At 40.5% G+C, this 13,809-nt stretch overlaps 1 protein-coding gene across 5 annotated transcripts in view; it reads right to left on the bottom strand.

Moving 5' to 3' along the window:
• Positions 1-13,809, bottom strand: part of CACHD1 (cache domain containing 1) — a 208,044-nt gene that overhangs the window by 36,153 nt on the left and 158,082 nt on the right. For all 5 annotated transcript variants that reach the window (XR_004820024.1, XR_004820025.1, XM_035727197.1 and 2 more), the window contains 5 exons: positions 11,163-11,312; positions 6,776-7,009; positions 2,811-2,960; positions 1,910-2,033; positions 973-1,090 (listed from right to left, as the gene is read on the bottom strand). Coding sequence is in view for 3 of the 5 variants with exons in the window: in XM_035727197.1 (XP_035583090.1) it covers positions 973-1,090; positions 1,910-2,033; positions 2,811-2,960; positions 6,776-7,009; positions 11,163-11,312 (776 nt within the window). In the remaining 2 variants the exon portion in view is untranslated. The remainder of the gene's footprint in view (positions 1-972; positions 1,091-1,909; positions 2,034-2,810; positions 2,961-6,775; positions 7,010-11,162; positions 11,313-13,809) is intronic.

The raw sequence follows: 13,809 nt of genomic DNA, 5'->3' as shown, positions 1-13,809 counted from the left end.
CTCTTTATCCTTCTTAGCTCACTGGAAATGTTCAGTAAGTCATCCTTAAAGGGATGAGTATGTAGATCCATTTGGAGCCCGTGGGTTAAACACGAGATATGGCCAAGTAAGGGAATCTCTAATATGACTGCATTTTAAGTTGCATGATTAAAAGTTGATGACAAAAAAAATCAAAGTCCACTCTGCTTTTGGTCAATTACAGTATGAAGGGCCCCATAACAGCATTTCTTTTCGGCTGGGAAGAGGGAGTAAAGGGCAGCAACATGAATAACATGGGCAGTGTGTACTCAAACCTCTGACTCCTTGGTCAGAGGCTATGTGAATTAAGCTCGTCAAAGGACACTGAAGGGAGTGGGGGCCACAGGCGGTCACTTAACTGTCCATCTGCTGGTGGTGAATATGAATAATCCAGCTTTGCTTTGGAGAATGTCAGTAGAGGGTATTTATGCTTTTGTATTTCCTTTTCAACCCCTAACTTTCACAATCTGAGTTTAAAATGATAAACAAAACAACAATAACAAAAAAAAACACCTCACTGGATATAATCTAAAGGTATATTGATAGGAGGACGGTTCAAACAAGTTTGGTCCATCAACACGGTGCAACACTACACAGCCATTCAACATGCATGCACATGCCTAGCTAGAGATACCTGTGTATGAATAAAGAATGTTCTGGAAACTGATAAAAGTGGCGGCTTCTGGGGAATGGCAGGTCAAGGGTAGGAGAGAGGGAAGGGCAAAGTTTACTTTTTCCTTTGTATCCTTTTATACAGTTTAACTTATTCCACATGAACAATGATTGGTTTTACAAACAAAAAAGGAAAAAAATTATAGGACATCTGTGGAATCTCTTCTTTTTCCCATTGCTTTAAAATTAATTAGCAACATTATCAGACCTAAGTTCCCGGGAATTCCCGCATAAATGGCAGTGCACTCTCCGGCTCCTCAGGCAAAGCGTCCTGCAACTCACCATCTTCCAGGCATAGCTCACATTATAGGCCTCCTTTCCGGTGGCTCTCAGCTTGTTTATATGCCAAGACAGCGATGAATTCACAGGGACTGCGATGATCTGGCTGCCCAGAGGGAGGCTGCGTTGGCAACAGAATGAAATACTTCAGGCAAAAGATAAAATTAAGCACTTAATTAAAGGCAGGGAAGAAGCTGTGAGTCAATGACCACCTCCTGATTTTGAAAAGCAATGAAGCTCATCACTTTTGAAAGAGGTAATGTGAAATTTTCAATTTCGTAAAAGCATGATGTCAGCTCAGCACTAAAATATTCCTTGCTCTCTACCCATGCTCCCCCCAAATTCTAATTCTTTCCAGAGACAAACTTGTCTCGAATCACTGTCATTAATTTACAACCAATGAGCACAAAGACCCATTCTCTATAGGTTACCATCTGCCAAAATAATGTATCATGGTTAGAAAAAATCCAATCTGTTTTTTATTTCAAAAGAAAACGTTGTATATGATTGTGCTGTCAACTTGGAATGGACACTATTCTGCCAAGCTATTTTTTTGGCATGCTGGAAAGCTGGTCCTCAACTTAACCTTTTATTTTGCCAACATTTTTCAAATTAGTACAACTGGAGTTCTTCTTAAATGGGGTAACATATATCCGCGATTTTACAATTAATGGAAACGTGAACATAGAATCTGATTTACAAAACATTTTCCCTAAGTAATAGTTTTAAGAGAATTTACCTGTTGTTATACAAAGTAAATAAAATTTTAGCTACTATTCTTATGAAAAATTTACTGAGTATACTTTTAATAACATTAATTTATATACTTGTTTTATACCCTAAACACTCATATTTGACCTCAAGAGGTCCATTTTTTCAGAAAAAAAACCCAAAAAAACAAAAAACAACCCAAATATTACAACTTCCACCTTTTCCTTACCTTAGGATATTTTGCCGAACCAACTCAAATTTGGGGATATTTTCATAATGAATGATGTCAGTATGAAGTGGGGGTTCTGATAGTAAATATGGCCTGGTAAGAGATGGGTGCATAAGTGTATACCCTGAAATAAGGAAACAAAAATACATGCTATGGGAAACATGCTGTAGGAAGTACGGATTCTAATATAAGTGCCTATCATACATTTGAAATGTGGGATACTCTGGGATGACTGCCCAATACGCAACATCTCAGTACGTACGTAGCTCACCAGTCCAAGAAAAACTGAATTTGTTTTATGCGTATAGAAAGTATAGAAAGATGCCTTAAATTATGGAACAACTGTCTAATCAAGAATATCTTGGAGGTCCTGGTCATTGGGGCTTTTTCTATAAAAATGTTCTAATCTTATTACATAAACCTTAATGCCAGTGAATTTGAAGATAATACTATAGAAAAATAAAATCCAAAGGATCACTTTCTATATGTCATTCAATCCTCAAGTCTAATTTCTTGATGTTTAAGTAACTGTTACCTACTCCTTAGCACAACATAGAAACAAATGAGGTTGTGTTTGTTTGTTTGTTTTTTTAAGAGAGAGAGAATTGTAAGCATGCTCCATGCCAGCATGGAGCTCAGTCTCATGACCCTGAGATCATGACTTGAGCCAAAATCAAGAATCAGATGCTTAACTGACTGAGCCACCCAGGTGCCCCTAGAAACAAATGCATCATTTTTAGATTCATTTATGGTTTCCACTACAAATGAGCAGTTCTAGTCTCACTATTTTTCTATAAATAATGTAATTTTCTTACTTTGTTAGTATCAGAATATCTACAGATTATTTTCTTCAGGTTACAAAAAAGTCATTCTTTCCCATGATTAATTTTTAGCAGATTACCTTTGTCATCAATGAGAAAAGTATAGGAAGCCAAAGAATCTTGGTAATACGTCACGTCTTCAAGGATGTAAGCCAAGTTCACATCCACACCTACAATTCCCAGAAGTAGGTTTCCAAAATAACAGGGTTTACTTACAGTCATTATCAAACCTATGGGTTAAAAACAAAACAATCCAAAGGATAGCAGAGAAGGCACTGAACAAAGACTGGAGCTATGCTGTAGTGAATCACGGAGGCTACGATCTGCCATCTAAATTCTGCTTGGAAGAGGTGACCTGTGTGATCTAGGAGCCAACCACTGCCTCTGCAGACAGCGTAAGTGAACAAGACTGTGGGGCATGGAGAGTCTTTTGTGGGGTTCAGATGCCACAGTTAATTTTGGAGGCAATTTATACATTTTCCACTATTTCTTCACCTAAATGGCAGGACAGTCCCGATCAGAGCAAAACACAGCAGCATTTACTACCTGATTCTGTTTTCTCAACTGGGGAAGATTCAACGGAATGTGAAAGACCACTGGACAAGGACTCTGAGAATTTGGGTTCTAGCCTAGCTGTGCTTATGTATTGTACATAAGACATGGATATAACTTCTCCGAGCCTCGGTTTCCACATCTGTTTAAAGAACACAGTGGTAACTGCTTTACTGATTTTTAGGGATAAACAAAAAGAGATTATGTCATTAATATAGCCTATCAAAAGACAAAAAGATGAAGCGAAAAAACCTGGAAAGGTACAGAATCTAGTAAGATCTGACCAATTACAACTCCAAGCAGCTCAAGGAGACACGAAGTTTCCAAAGGAATCTATTTCTAGTCACTGGGTTCTGAGGTCCTCGACTTTTACCTAAAGGGCTAGCCAGTAGATACTTTAGGCTTTTGGACCAGTTTCTCTTGCATATACTTAAAAAAAAAAAAAAAAAAAAAAAAGATTTAAAAATATAAACGGCATTCTCAGCTCACAGGCCATACAAAAACAATGGGATAATCAGGAGAGGGAAGAGCAAAGGCAAAGAAAATGTACAAGAGGAGAGAGGGTGAGTAGTGGGGTGAATGCGTGGACAGTCAGGACAGCGGAGCTCTCCTCCTGGCTCTCCTACTGAGTTAAATGGCACCACCTCTCTGAACTGGGTCTCTTCATGTGTCAGAGACAGAACGACCTCTAGCACCCGGAGCAGTGCCACAATCCTATGGTTCTCAATAAAACTCGAAACAAGAAGATGGATGGTTTCTCTCCATCTTACACTAGTATTTTCCTGTGCTTAATGGCAGGTTCACACCTTGGCAGCGTATCAGAAAGCCATTCTTCTATCAACACCCAGGAAAGGGATTTGGATACTTGAAGCCTCCTGCAAAAAATAGACTTCCACACAGAGAAACCCATGGTGGTCCACTCAAAGTATTATTGAACTTGCTGTGGTCGCAAAGGCCAATGAAATGTATCATTTGGTAGGAGGAAGTGCATACAACACTGAAAAACTTTGTAAGAAGTTATGCCCAGTTTTAAGGTAAGTTCCGGGGATGTAATATACAGCCTGGTGACTACAGTTAACAATACTGTATCGTGTCACAATATATACATATATCAAATCATTATGTCGTACACCTAAAAGGAATGCATTGTTTTATGTCAATTATAAATCAGTAAACCAGGAAACAAGAAAAGTTGTGTGCTGTGTTATAATTTCAAAGGCATTCTTTAGGCAGTCAACAGAAGGTTTTAAAAATGTATTTTAAGGAGGTTTTTGCCCAGGTATCCCTGGACAAATGGGTTATAAATGATGGGAGTAGCGCTTGAGGGCTAGGACAGAGACAGAGGTCATAACCTGCATGCCATGCTCCCCTGGGCTTGTGTCTAAGATTAAAGCCGTTTTCATAGAGCAGTGAAGTACAACAGAAATACTCTGAGACCATATGCTCAGTTCAGATTTCTTTGGCTATGTTGCGAACCAGCCTGAAAAAAAGAAACACAATCTTACTTTCCAATTATCACCTCGGGAGAGAAGACTCTTCATTCCATTGTGGCAAATAAAGTACGCTAAGCTCTTGTTACCCTTAATGAAATCCCTAAATGCCCTCTCTACTTTAACCTAAAGTACACAGATTTACTTGTTAAAAGAAGTACGTCCAGTCACCAATATTTTAATCTGTGGGGGTTTTGAATGACAGCCGTGTAAAAACATGGGATTCTCTAGGCTCAGCATCCCCGTGTTGTGGAGTTAGAGGAGATGCCACCCACTCGTTCTGGGGACTGAAAATACAAACGTGAAAGGCATGCTCTAGTAGAGGAATGGGACAGACCAGTAAAGCAGTCGCTGAAGTACACCGCAGAGGATTCAGAGAACAGGCCCTGAGGACTACACTTTGGAAAGCATCAGCCAACAAGGAACCGAAGATTTGCCCACAGTTTGACTGAAAGCCTTTGGGTAACTCTTGGGGTGGTAGAGGTGAATTTTATAAAAGGTCCGACTCTACCTGATATCACTAAGGGTAACAGGATTTGACCGCATAAACCCCCGAGCTTGTATAGGACTCGGTTTCCACATCTGCCTTTGTTCCTTCGACACAGTATTAACATGATTCATTGATCTGTCTTTCTCTTATCAGACTTACATGCTTGTTGAGGGTGGGATGTGTGCCTTACCCATCATTGCCTGACACAAGGCTTGGCTGGCACTCAATACCGTGGGCTAGATGCATAAAAGGTCACTTGCATTTGCAGCTCCACATTTCCCTATGAAAGGAAATAACCTTATCTAAAAGTGGGAGTTTCTATACTCTCCACATCTGTGGGCTCTGCCAGAATTAGGAGGGATAAAAAACATTGACGTGTAGCAGAGGTTACCATATTTCTTCCTTATGGAAAAAACCTGTTTGCCTACTTTCTAGAAAACATATTCTCTAGGCCTGTTACTTTTCATACATGAGTTTTGTTGGGATACTCTCACTGTATCTGTGAGAGTTCCTAGTTACTGGAACATAAAAATAGGATCTCATGTGGTGAGGGTATCTGTCTGGCTAGTAATCAGCTTCCTCGTCCCTCCTCTCTGTCAGAGAAGAAAGGGAAGCATGCTGGAGAAAGGATAAACAAGAATATGAGAAGGGAATGAAAAAGGTTGTCCTTTTACTGATCATATACGTTGGCCAGCCATTACTCTAGGTGCTTCCCATATATTAGCGCATGTTGTCTTCACAACTGCCCTGACAGAAATATTCTTCCTGTTTCATAGACCAGGAAAGTTAATCATGTGAAGGTTAAACACTTTACCCAACATCATATTATGAGTAACTTGTGACATCAGGATGATGAAGATGAGGAGAGTCGTAACAAAAAGTAAAGGTAATAAATCAACAAGAACAGTAATGACTGTTGAGAGGTATGCCAGGCACCAATAAGTCCAATCCTAATAACCTAAAAGATATATTATATGAAAGACATCATTACATTTTAAACAGGTGACCAAATGGGAATGAATGAATGAGATTAAATAAATGATCAAAGACCACAATTTAAGAGGTAGAGTGGGGCTTGAAAACCTCTTATTGCCAAACCTGTATTGTCTGACCACCCCATGTTGCTTTTCCTTTCAGGCTGAATCCTAATCATTTCTGAGATCTACCACCTGCCCTGCAAAGTCACTCTTTTGTTCCAACTCAACAACTTGTGGATATTAGGGAATCCTCAGTAAGCCCCTCCAATAAATAGACCCATCATGTTGACTGAGGCTAGGGCAATGTGATAAAAATCAGGCTGGGGATTTCTGCTCTAAGGTACAGTGCTACTGGACTGATGGCAGAGGGCTGCACCACCCTCTGACCACAGACAGGGATGACTGTTCCCCTTGCCTGTCTGGACCCTCTAATGCTCACGGATAAGTGTTGGACAACATTTAAAAGTTACTGTCTTGGTGGACTCGTGTCCATTTCTTTTCCCCTTTCTTTAGTAGGAAGTTTTCCCCAGACTCACCATCTCCCATCTCATCAGAGAAGGGAAGGCTAAAGACCGCTTCATCAATCATCCGGTTGGGAAGGTTGGTATAGAACCTGCCGACCGTGGTCTCCAGGTTACTCAGCTGGTTCAGCACCATCATGCTCCCCTTAATCACAGGCAAGGCTGTCCGGTCCAGCACGCCATACTTCCCTGAGTTCTGTTCAGCCAGATCTCTCAGAAAAGCCAGCTCTTTTAAACCAGTCACCCCATCTGAAATGGAAAGCCAAAGGTAGACAGTGTAAACCAAAACGGTGTATATCCCTGCAATAACCTTGCCATTTAGATTTAATAAGGGCACAGATAAAATCCTGCAATGCCAAAGGGGTCTTACAGAGTCAACCTGGACCCAGGACACAGTTACCATTTCTTGCTGAGGAACATAGCATGAGGCATAGTCTTTCCTCAAACAGGCAAGAGGGCAAAGGGATTCTTCAAAAGGCAATGATGAAAACCACATGAGTAAAAATAAAGGAGCCCCATTTGGCAACGATATGTTCTCCCCTAAGAGTTTAATTTTTCTGCATTTAAAATTTGAAAGCAAAAGTTGTGATTAACAAGTCTGCATTTAAATTAGATGAAGTTGTAAGAGTTTTAAAGGATAGAGGTTTATCATTTCATTTCTTACCTCTTTCCCTTATTAAACACTTGCCAAAGTCTCATGGAACTAAATGGAAGAATTATGTATTGCATTTAGTGATGCCCCCAAACCCCGTGTCTTTAAGCTCATTTTAATTACAAATGCTTTCATGCTTGATACTGTTAGGACAGTACTGGATTTGATTTATTTAATGTGTATTTTCTACGTTTAAGGGGTTTTAAAAACTTTGTAAAAGATTTAGGCATACTGGGATGTATTGTTCTACAACATCTGTAATCTATAGCATAAAAATAAATTTAATAAACCTTTTTAAAAATTTTGGTTTGCTATTGTTGGAACACAGTCAAAAGGATTAGTAACTGATCCCATATGGGTGCCATTGTAAACAAATTCAAATGATTTCAGTCACTACTAAGATTCTACCAATGAGTTTTAAATAGGCTTTGCCTCATGTTCTTTAACTATTTAGTCTTTAAAAAAACATAACAAAACAAAACTGAAGAGTTCATGGTTCACCTACCTTATGTGACTTTATCATTTCTAACTAAGGAGTGTGTATATTTCTAGCCTGAAGTCCATTTCTAAAGTCATGCAAGGATCTAATGCATATAATTTCCTTCTTAACATATTGTATTTAGATAACTTGGATTTTGCTGGAGCAATGATGCTAAGAAGTCAGAACCAGGTTATTGTTCCCTTTCTTTGCTATGAGTGGAGATAGGGGAGATGAGTGGTACATTCCAGAGTAAAAAAAAAAAAAAAAATCACAAAAGCCATGATTGATCCCTGGCCTTATACCCTTGAGAAGCTCCCAGAAGTGAATGATAAAAGGAGACAACTCAAGACAATAAACACATTTCCTTTCTTTGTCATGTCCTGTTTGACTCTCTCAAATGTAAAAGAAAAGTAACAAATGGGAACATCTCTTAGGCAAAGAATAGCATGGGATAGAAGGTTATCAAAGATTGTCTATTTTATGTACTACATCATGATATGAGTGGCAAAGGTGGCAGTGGGCTGGCAAGGCGGGTAAGTATGGTAGATGGTTCTATCACCAGTATGGTCATCCTGGAGACTACATTTCCGGTGTTTCTAGGTTAAAGGTGGCCAAAACTGAAGTGCTAGAGATTTGAGAGGTGAAACAGACACAGAGGGACCAGCATGTTCCAGTTTGTCTTACCCTGCCCCAATCTGCATTCAGTTCCCTTTCTCAGCTGCTGGCTGGCTTGCTCAACAAGGGTAACCCTAGGCTCATTACAGATGTTTCAGTGACAGTCTACAGGGGTACAGCAGCCATGAAGAGCCAACAACCTCCTGTAGACTTCTACGCAGACCTCCTAAGTGGTCTTCAACGTTCCTAGCTTTCAGACATCTCCACAAGCTCCAACCCATACCAGAGCTGGTTACTAAATACTGGCTTGTCAACTCCTCTTTCTGGATCTTTACTTTCTCAATTTTCTCAGTTGTGTACACTCTAATTCTGGTAATAAGTTCATTACATCCAAATCCTCATAGTGGCCCTGCTTCCCTACCTGAAGCCTGACTGACAGAGTAAGGGAATGTGTCAACCTTAGTGAACAATGCTCACAGACAGCATTTGGAGAGGGAAACCCGGCAGTGAGGATGTTGTGTCTAGCCAGATTAAAGGGAGAAGAAAGAAGAGATAAGGGTGGCCAGAGGGAAGTAACCAGAGGTTTTAAAAGACTGGCATTATCAGGGGCATAGCAGGTACACAAGATTCTCTAGGGTGAAGATTTAGGACCAGTGAAGAGATGGGTGATAATGAGGAAGCTTCTTTACTCAGTATCTGCCTGGGCAGACCTTCAAATCTAATGGAAAATAAGTGATCACTATCTTTTCTGTTTTCTTATACCTGGACTACTGCACTGAATTCATCTGCCTTATCTATCTTTCTCAAGGAGTCACAAGCTTCTTGAGGACAGGAACTTTGTAATAATACAGCTCCAAAACCTCAGTGCACTATGTTACACACTGTAGATTCAACAAACTTTATTTTCTTCCCTTCCTCTGTCTTCCTGCCTGAGTCAAAGAAGCTAAACCATAGGGAAAAGGAATAAATGGCACCCAGAGATAAGACTGAAAGGTACGTGCCCCAGGCAAAAAATAGGCCATCCTCGCCTACCTCAGCCGTGCTCAGCCCTGTGCTCAATGCTCAGAACACAAAGAGAACTAAGACACAGTTATGTATGAGAAGCTCACGCTCATGTAAAGTGGAGGGAGAAGGAGAACAGTATGTGAACACATCATTCATGGATGACACGCTTAACAGAAGTAAGCACAACAAGCTGGTGGACAAGGAATACTGAAATACTGAACACTGGCCCTGAACGAGAATGAGAGAGAAGCACCTCTGCCTTTGAGGTGTACCGAGACAGGCAATCACACAAACTTTAATTCAGTCCTTCAATCGGCTTTCAGGACCTGTTCTTGATCAGGTACTGTGTTAGGAACATTTAACACATTCTATCTTGTTTATTTATTATCACAGCAACTCTAGGTACATTTTACGATTTTCATTTTACAGATATAACTGAAGCCTAAAGAGATTAAGTAACTTGCCGTAAGCACAGAGCTAATAGATGGAGACTGGAACTCAGAACCTCTAGAACTCCAATCTGAGTTCTTCCATGGAGAGCCCACAAAATACTTAGAAAAGAATCATGCTGACCCAAACACAGATTCCTGAACTCCTCCTAAGCAGATGTGAATAAAAATCCAATTGTACTATCTGGGAGTCTGCATTTAAAAAAATAATCTCCAAGTAATCCTTGGCACGTTAAAATGAGAACCACTGTCCCTATAGCCACATGGTTCTGCATGGAAATCGAAGTGGATGGAACAAATAAAAGACCATAGGTGGGAAGAGCTCCTGCATCAAGATGTGGCCTCTCAAAAACAAGAGAATACAGTCACCCAGAACACTGAGGGTAAGGGGCCTGAAGACTCTCTGGGGGAAGAACAATATGCATTAACAGGTGAAGAGACAGGACATAGCAGAAAAGCTAGAAAACTGGGCCATAGTCAGACTGGAGGACATGCTGGAGAGCAGAAGGAAAAAAAAACCAAGTACTTCCTCAGATTTGCCAATTTACTAAACCCTTTCACATACTGATTTAATAGCAACAAAATCAACCTTCAGGAGTACCTAGAAAGTGACACACACTATCCTGGGAGTTTACTGTACACCAGGGTTACTCTTCGCAACAGCCCTGTCACATAGATAATTCTTATCTCCATTATACAGTTAAGGAGGCTGAGGTGGAGAAAGCAGCAGAAGAGGCTTTAGGTGGTGATTCTGCAGAGAAATGTGATATTCACTGGCTCGGGTATACAGAAGAATCTAGGTCAGTATTTTGGCTTCCTGAAGCTTAAATCAATGAACTCAGTTAATAACCTCCATGCAGTATCAAAATCCAAGAATATGAAGGAGAACTGAAAAAAAAAAAAAAACAAAAAACACCGGAGCAGTACAGAATCCTCTGCAAGACCACATCACCGGAGAAGGTTTAGAAATGAGCAGTTGGCTGGAGAGAGAGAGATGAAGAGAGAGTGACATCCTAACACATGCCCTGAATACGAACGTTAGGGAGAGAAAGGCTTGGGCAGGAAGCTGCTTGGTGGCCTCTCTTCTTACACCCTTCTTCAAAGCGCACGCTGTCAGGGTTCTTTTTTTATTTTTTCTGAAAGCAGCATGCACTTAGAGAGAACTTTCATCTGAAAGAAAAATCTCGAAACACTACCTACCATTCATGAGGGCATAGGTGAGAATCATTACGGAGTTGTTTAGAAAGCTATTTTCTTCATTGATGACACGGAGAGTCGCCTTTTTATCTTCTTCTGAGGAGTCCTTTGATGTAATGCCAGCTGACAAGTAAATTATGACCATGTCTGTATCTAAACAAAAACATACAAATTGAACGTTACGTTGGATTCCGGCTAAAGGCAGCAGTTCCGTTTCCTTTTCATTTCCTTTGGACTCTCCCGCCTTGAGGACCTGCCTGGCCCAGCGTTCGGACTCCTTCCCATTTGATGCCGGGGCTTTCATCTCTCTGCCTCTGCGTCCCTTCCATCCTGCCCTTTGTGGGCAACGAGGCCTCATTTATCCAGTGTCAGCTGAAGAGATGTTCCTAATAAATTTACCAGATAAAAGAAGGTGATTTCCTTTAGGCACTCATGGTGTGGTAATTTAGCCATCCCAGACAGAGCGCTCTCTTGCCTTCTGAAACAGAGGATTCGGGACCTGATTGATCCTTTCCTCACTGAGAGGCTTCACCAGGAGCCAACATTTTTGGGGCTGACTAGGCTTTAAAATGATGGTTCTACCATGGGCTCTTCAAACATGAAAGGTTATTGGTCCCTATACTAAGTAGCTCCAGAAACATTTTTATTTTTAAAATTCATCAGTGTAGGAACGCCTGGGTGGCTCAGTGGGTAAAGCGTCTGCCTTCAGCTCAGGTCATGATCCCAAGGTCCTGGGATCAAGTCCCGCATCGGGCCCCCTTGCTCAGCGGGGAGTTTACTTCTCCCTCTGCTTGCCGCTCCTCCTGCCTGTGCTCGCTCTCTCGGACAAATAAATAAAATCTTTAAAAAAAAAAAAATTCATCAGTGCAAAAGAACAGTAAAAACACAGACATGGGAGTCAGGGTGCCTGTGTTGAAATCCCAGCTCTGCTACTTTCAAGCTGTGTCTGGGTAATTTTAGGCAGATTTCTTAACCTCTCTACACCTATATTTTGTTGTCTACAAAATGGAGATAATGACAGTACTTACCTTCGTAGGGTTGCTGTGAGGACTAACTGGTTAATTTAAGTGAAGAGAGACTCCAAGGATAATGGCAAATAGTAAAAGAGAAAGAAGCCTCAACACACACACACACACACACACACACACACACACACACACACACACACACACACACACACACACACACACACACACACACACACACACACACACACACACACACACACACACACACTCCCACCCACCCCAATATTGGTCTGAAGCAGCACCTATGACTCAAGATTAAACTACTCCCCCAACCAGGGCTCATAAGCAGAGAGATTGAGAAGGTCATTTCAGCTCAGTGTGAAGAACTTCCTTCAAGTGGATTTACTAACAAATATAAGTAGTGAATTTCCTACCGCTGGAGATACATACGCAGAGGCTGAATGACTACTGTAATGGAGGAAGGGAAGTAAGCGAGCTGGACTTCCACACTGTCTGAGATTCTTTGGTTAACTATATATTTTTATTAAGATATACTACACAGAAGTTTACCTTTCTATTGAGAAATAAATATTCATATGGTATATGCTTCTTTCTTCAGGTCCTTACTGCTGTCATTTAGTTGAGGTTGCTTTATACTTACCGTGGTAGGCAACCTCCCTGTAAGTCCCCCAGTGATCCTACCTTCTGATATCCACATCCTTGTGTAGCTGTCTCCCTCTGAGTGTGGGCTGGATTTCGTGACTTCCTTCTCGAGAACAGAATACAGGAGAAGGAATGGGGTGTTCCGAAATAGGTTAGGTGACACAAAGCCAGTGGCTTTCACTGTGCATGCTCTCTCACTCTGAAGGAAGCCAGAGGTATGCTGTGAGCCACCCTCGTTAGAGGCCAGGCACTGAGGCCCTCAGAACTGAGTTCCCCCAGCAACCACGTGAGTGAACTTGGAAGCTGGTCCTTCCCAAATTGAAGTCTGAGAGAATATCAACTCTGGCTAACAGTCTGACTGCAACCTCATGAGACATCTTTAGCCAGAGATATGAAACTATGTTGTACCCAGATTCTGGACCTACAAATACTGAGAAAGTAAATGTTTAAAGTCACTGAGTGTTGGGAAATTTGTTATCCAGCAATAGGTAATGAACACAGTTAGTTACCCTTTTAAAAAATATCCTAACAGTGATAAGGATACAATGATTGAGTTCTCTTCAGTTTGTAAATTTCCATTTTAGACTTTGCAGCATCCTTTGTTATACAAAATTGAATGGTTAGTTTATGTTGTATCAATGTTGTAGACAACTGAACTGAGATTAATAAAACTGAATCAAAGAAATAAATACAACCTAAGTTGTTGTCTCTCATTCATTACCATAATTTAACATACAAATAAGTTTTAAATCCATTAGATGCTTGAATAATTCTCTAATACTAGCTGTAAATTTAATTGCACTATTTATTCATCAGAAATTAAGAAGTAAATGCTGATGCAAAAACATCCATAAGCTTAGAATATCCATCTTAAACTGGATTTCAATATTTTTCCAATGATGTAAATACTGTCTTATAAATTATTGTTAGGACCCCAAACATCTCATTTAGGGTTCAGACTGGAAAAAAAAAAAGCAACAACACTTGACTCCCTAGTTGGGGGGAATACAGATATACTA

This window comes from Zalophus californianus, chromosome 4 (assembly GCF_009762305.2).
Source record: "Zalophus californianus isolate mZalCal1 chromosome 4, mZalCal1.pri.v2, whole genome shotgun sequence".
NCBI classification, from domain to species: domain Eukaryota; kingdom Metazoa; phylum Chordata; class Mammalia; order Carnivora; family Otariidae; genus Zalophus; species Zalophus californianus.
The sequence above is the reverse complement of the archived record's forward strand: the minus strand, read 5'-3'. Positions and strand labels throughout refer to the sequence as shown.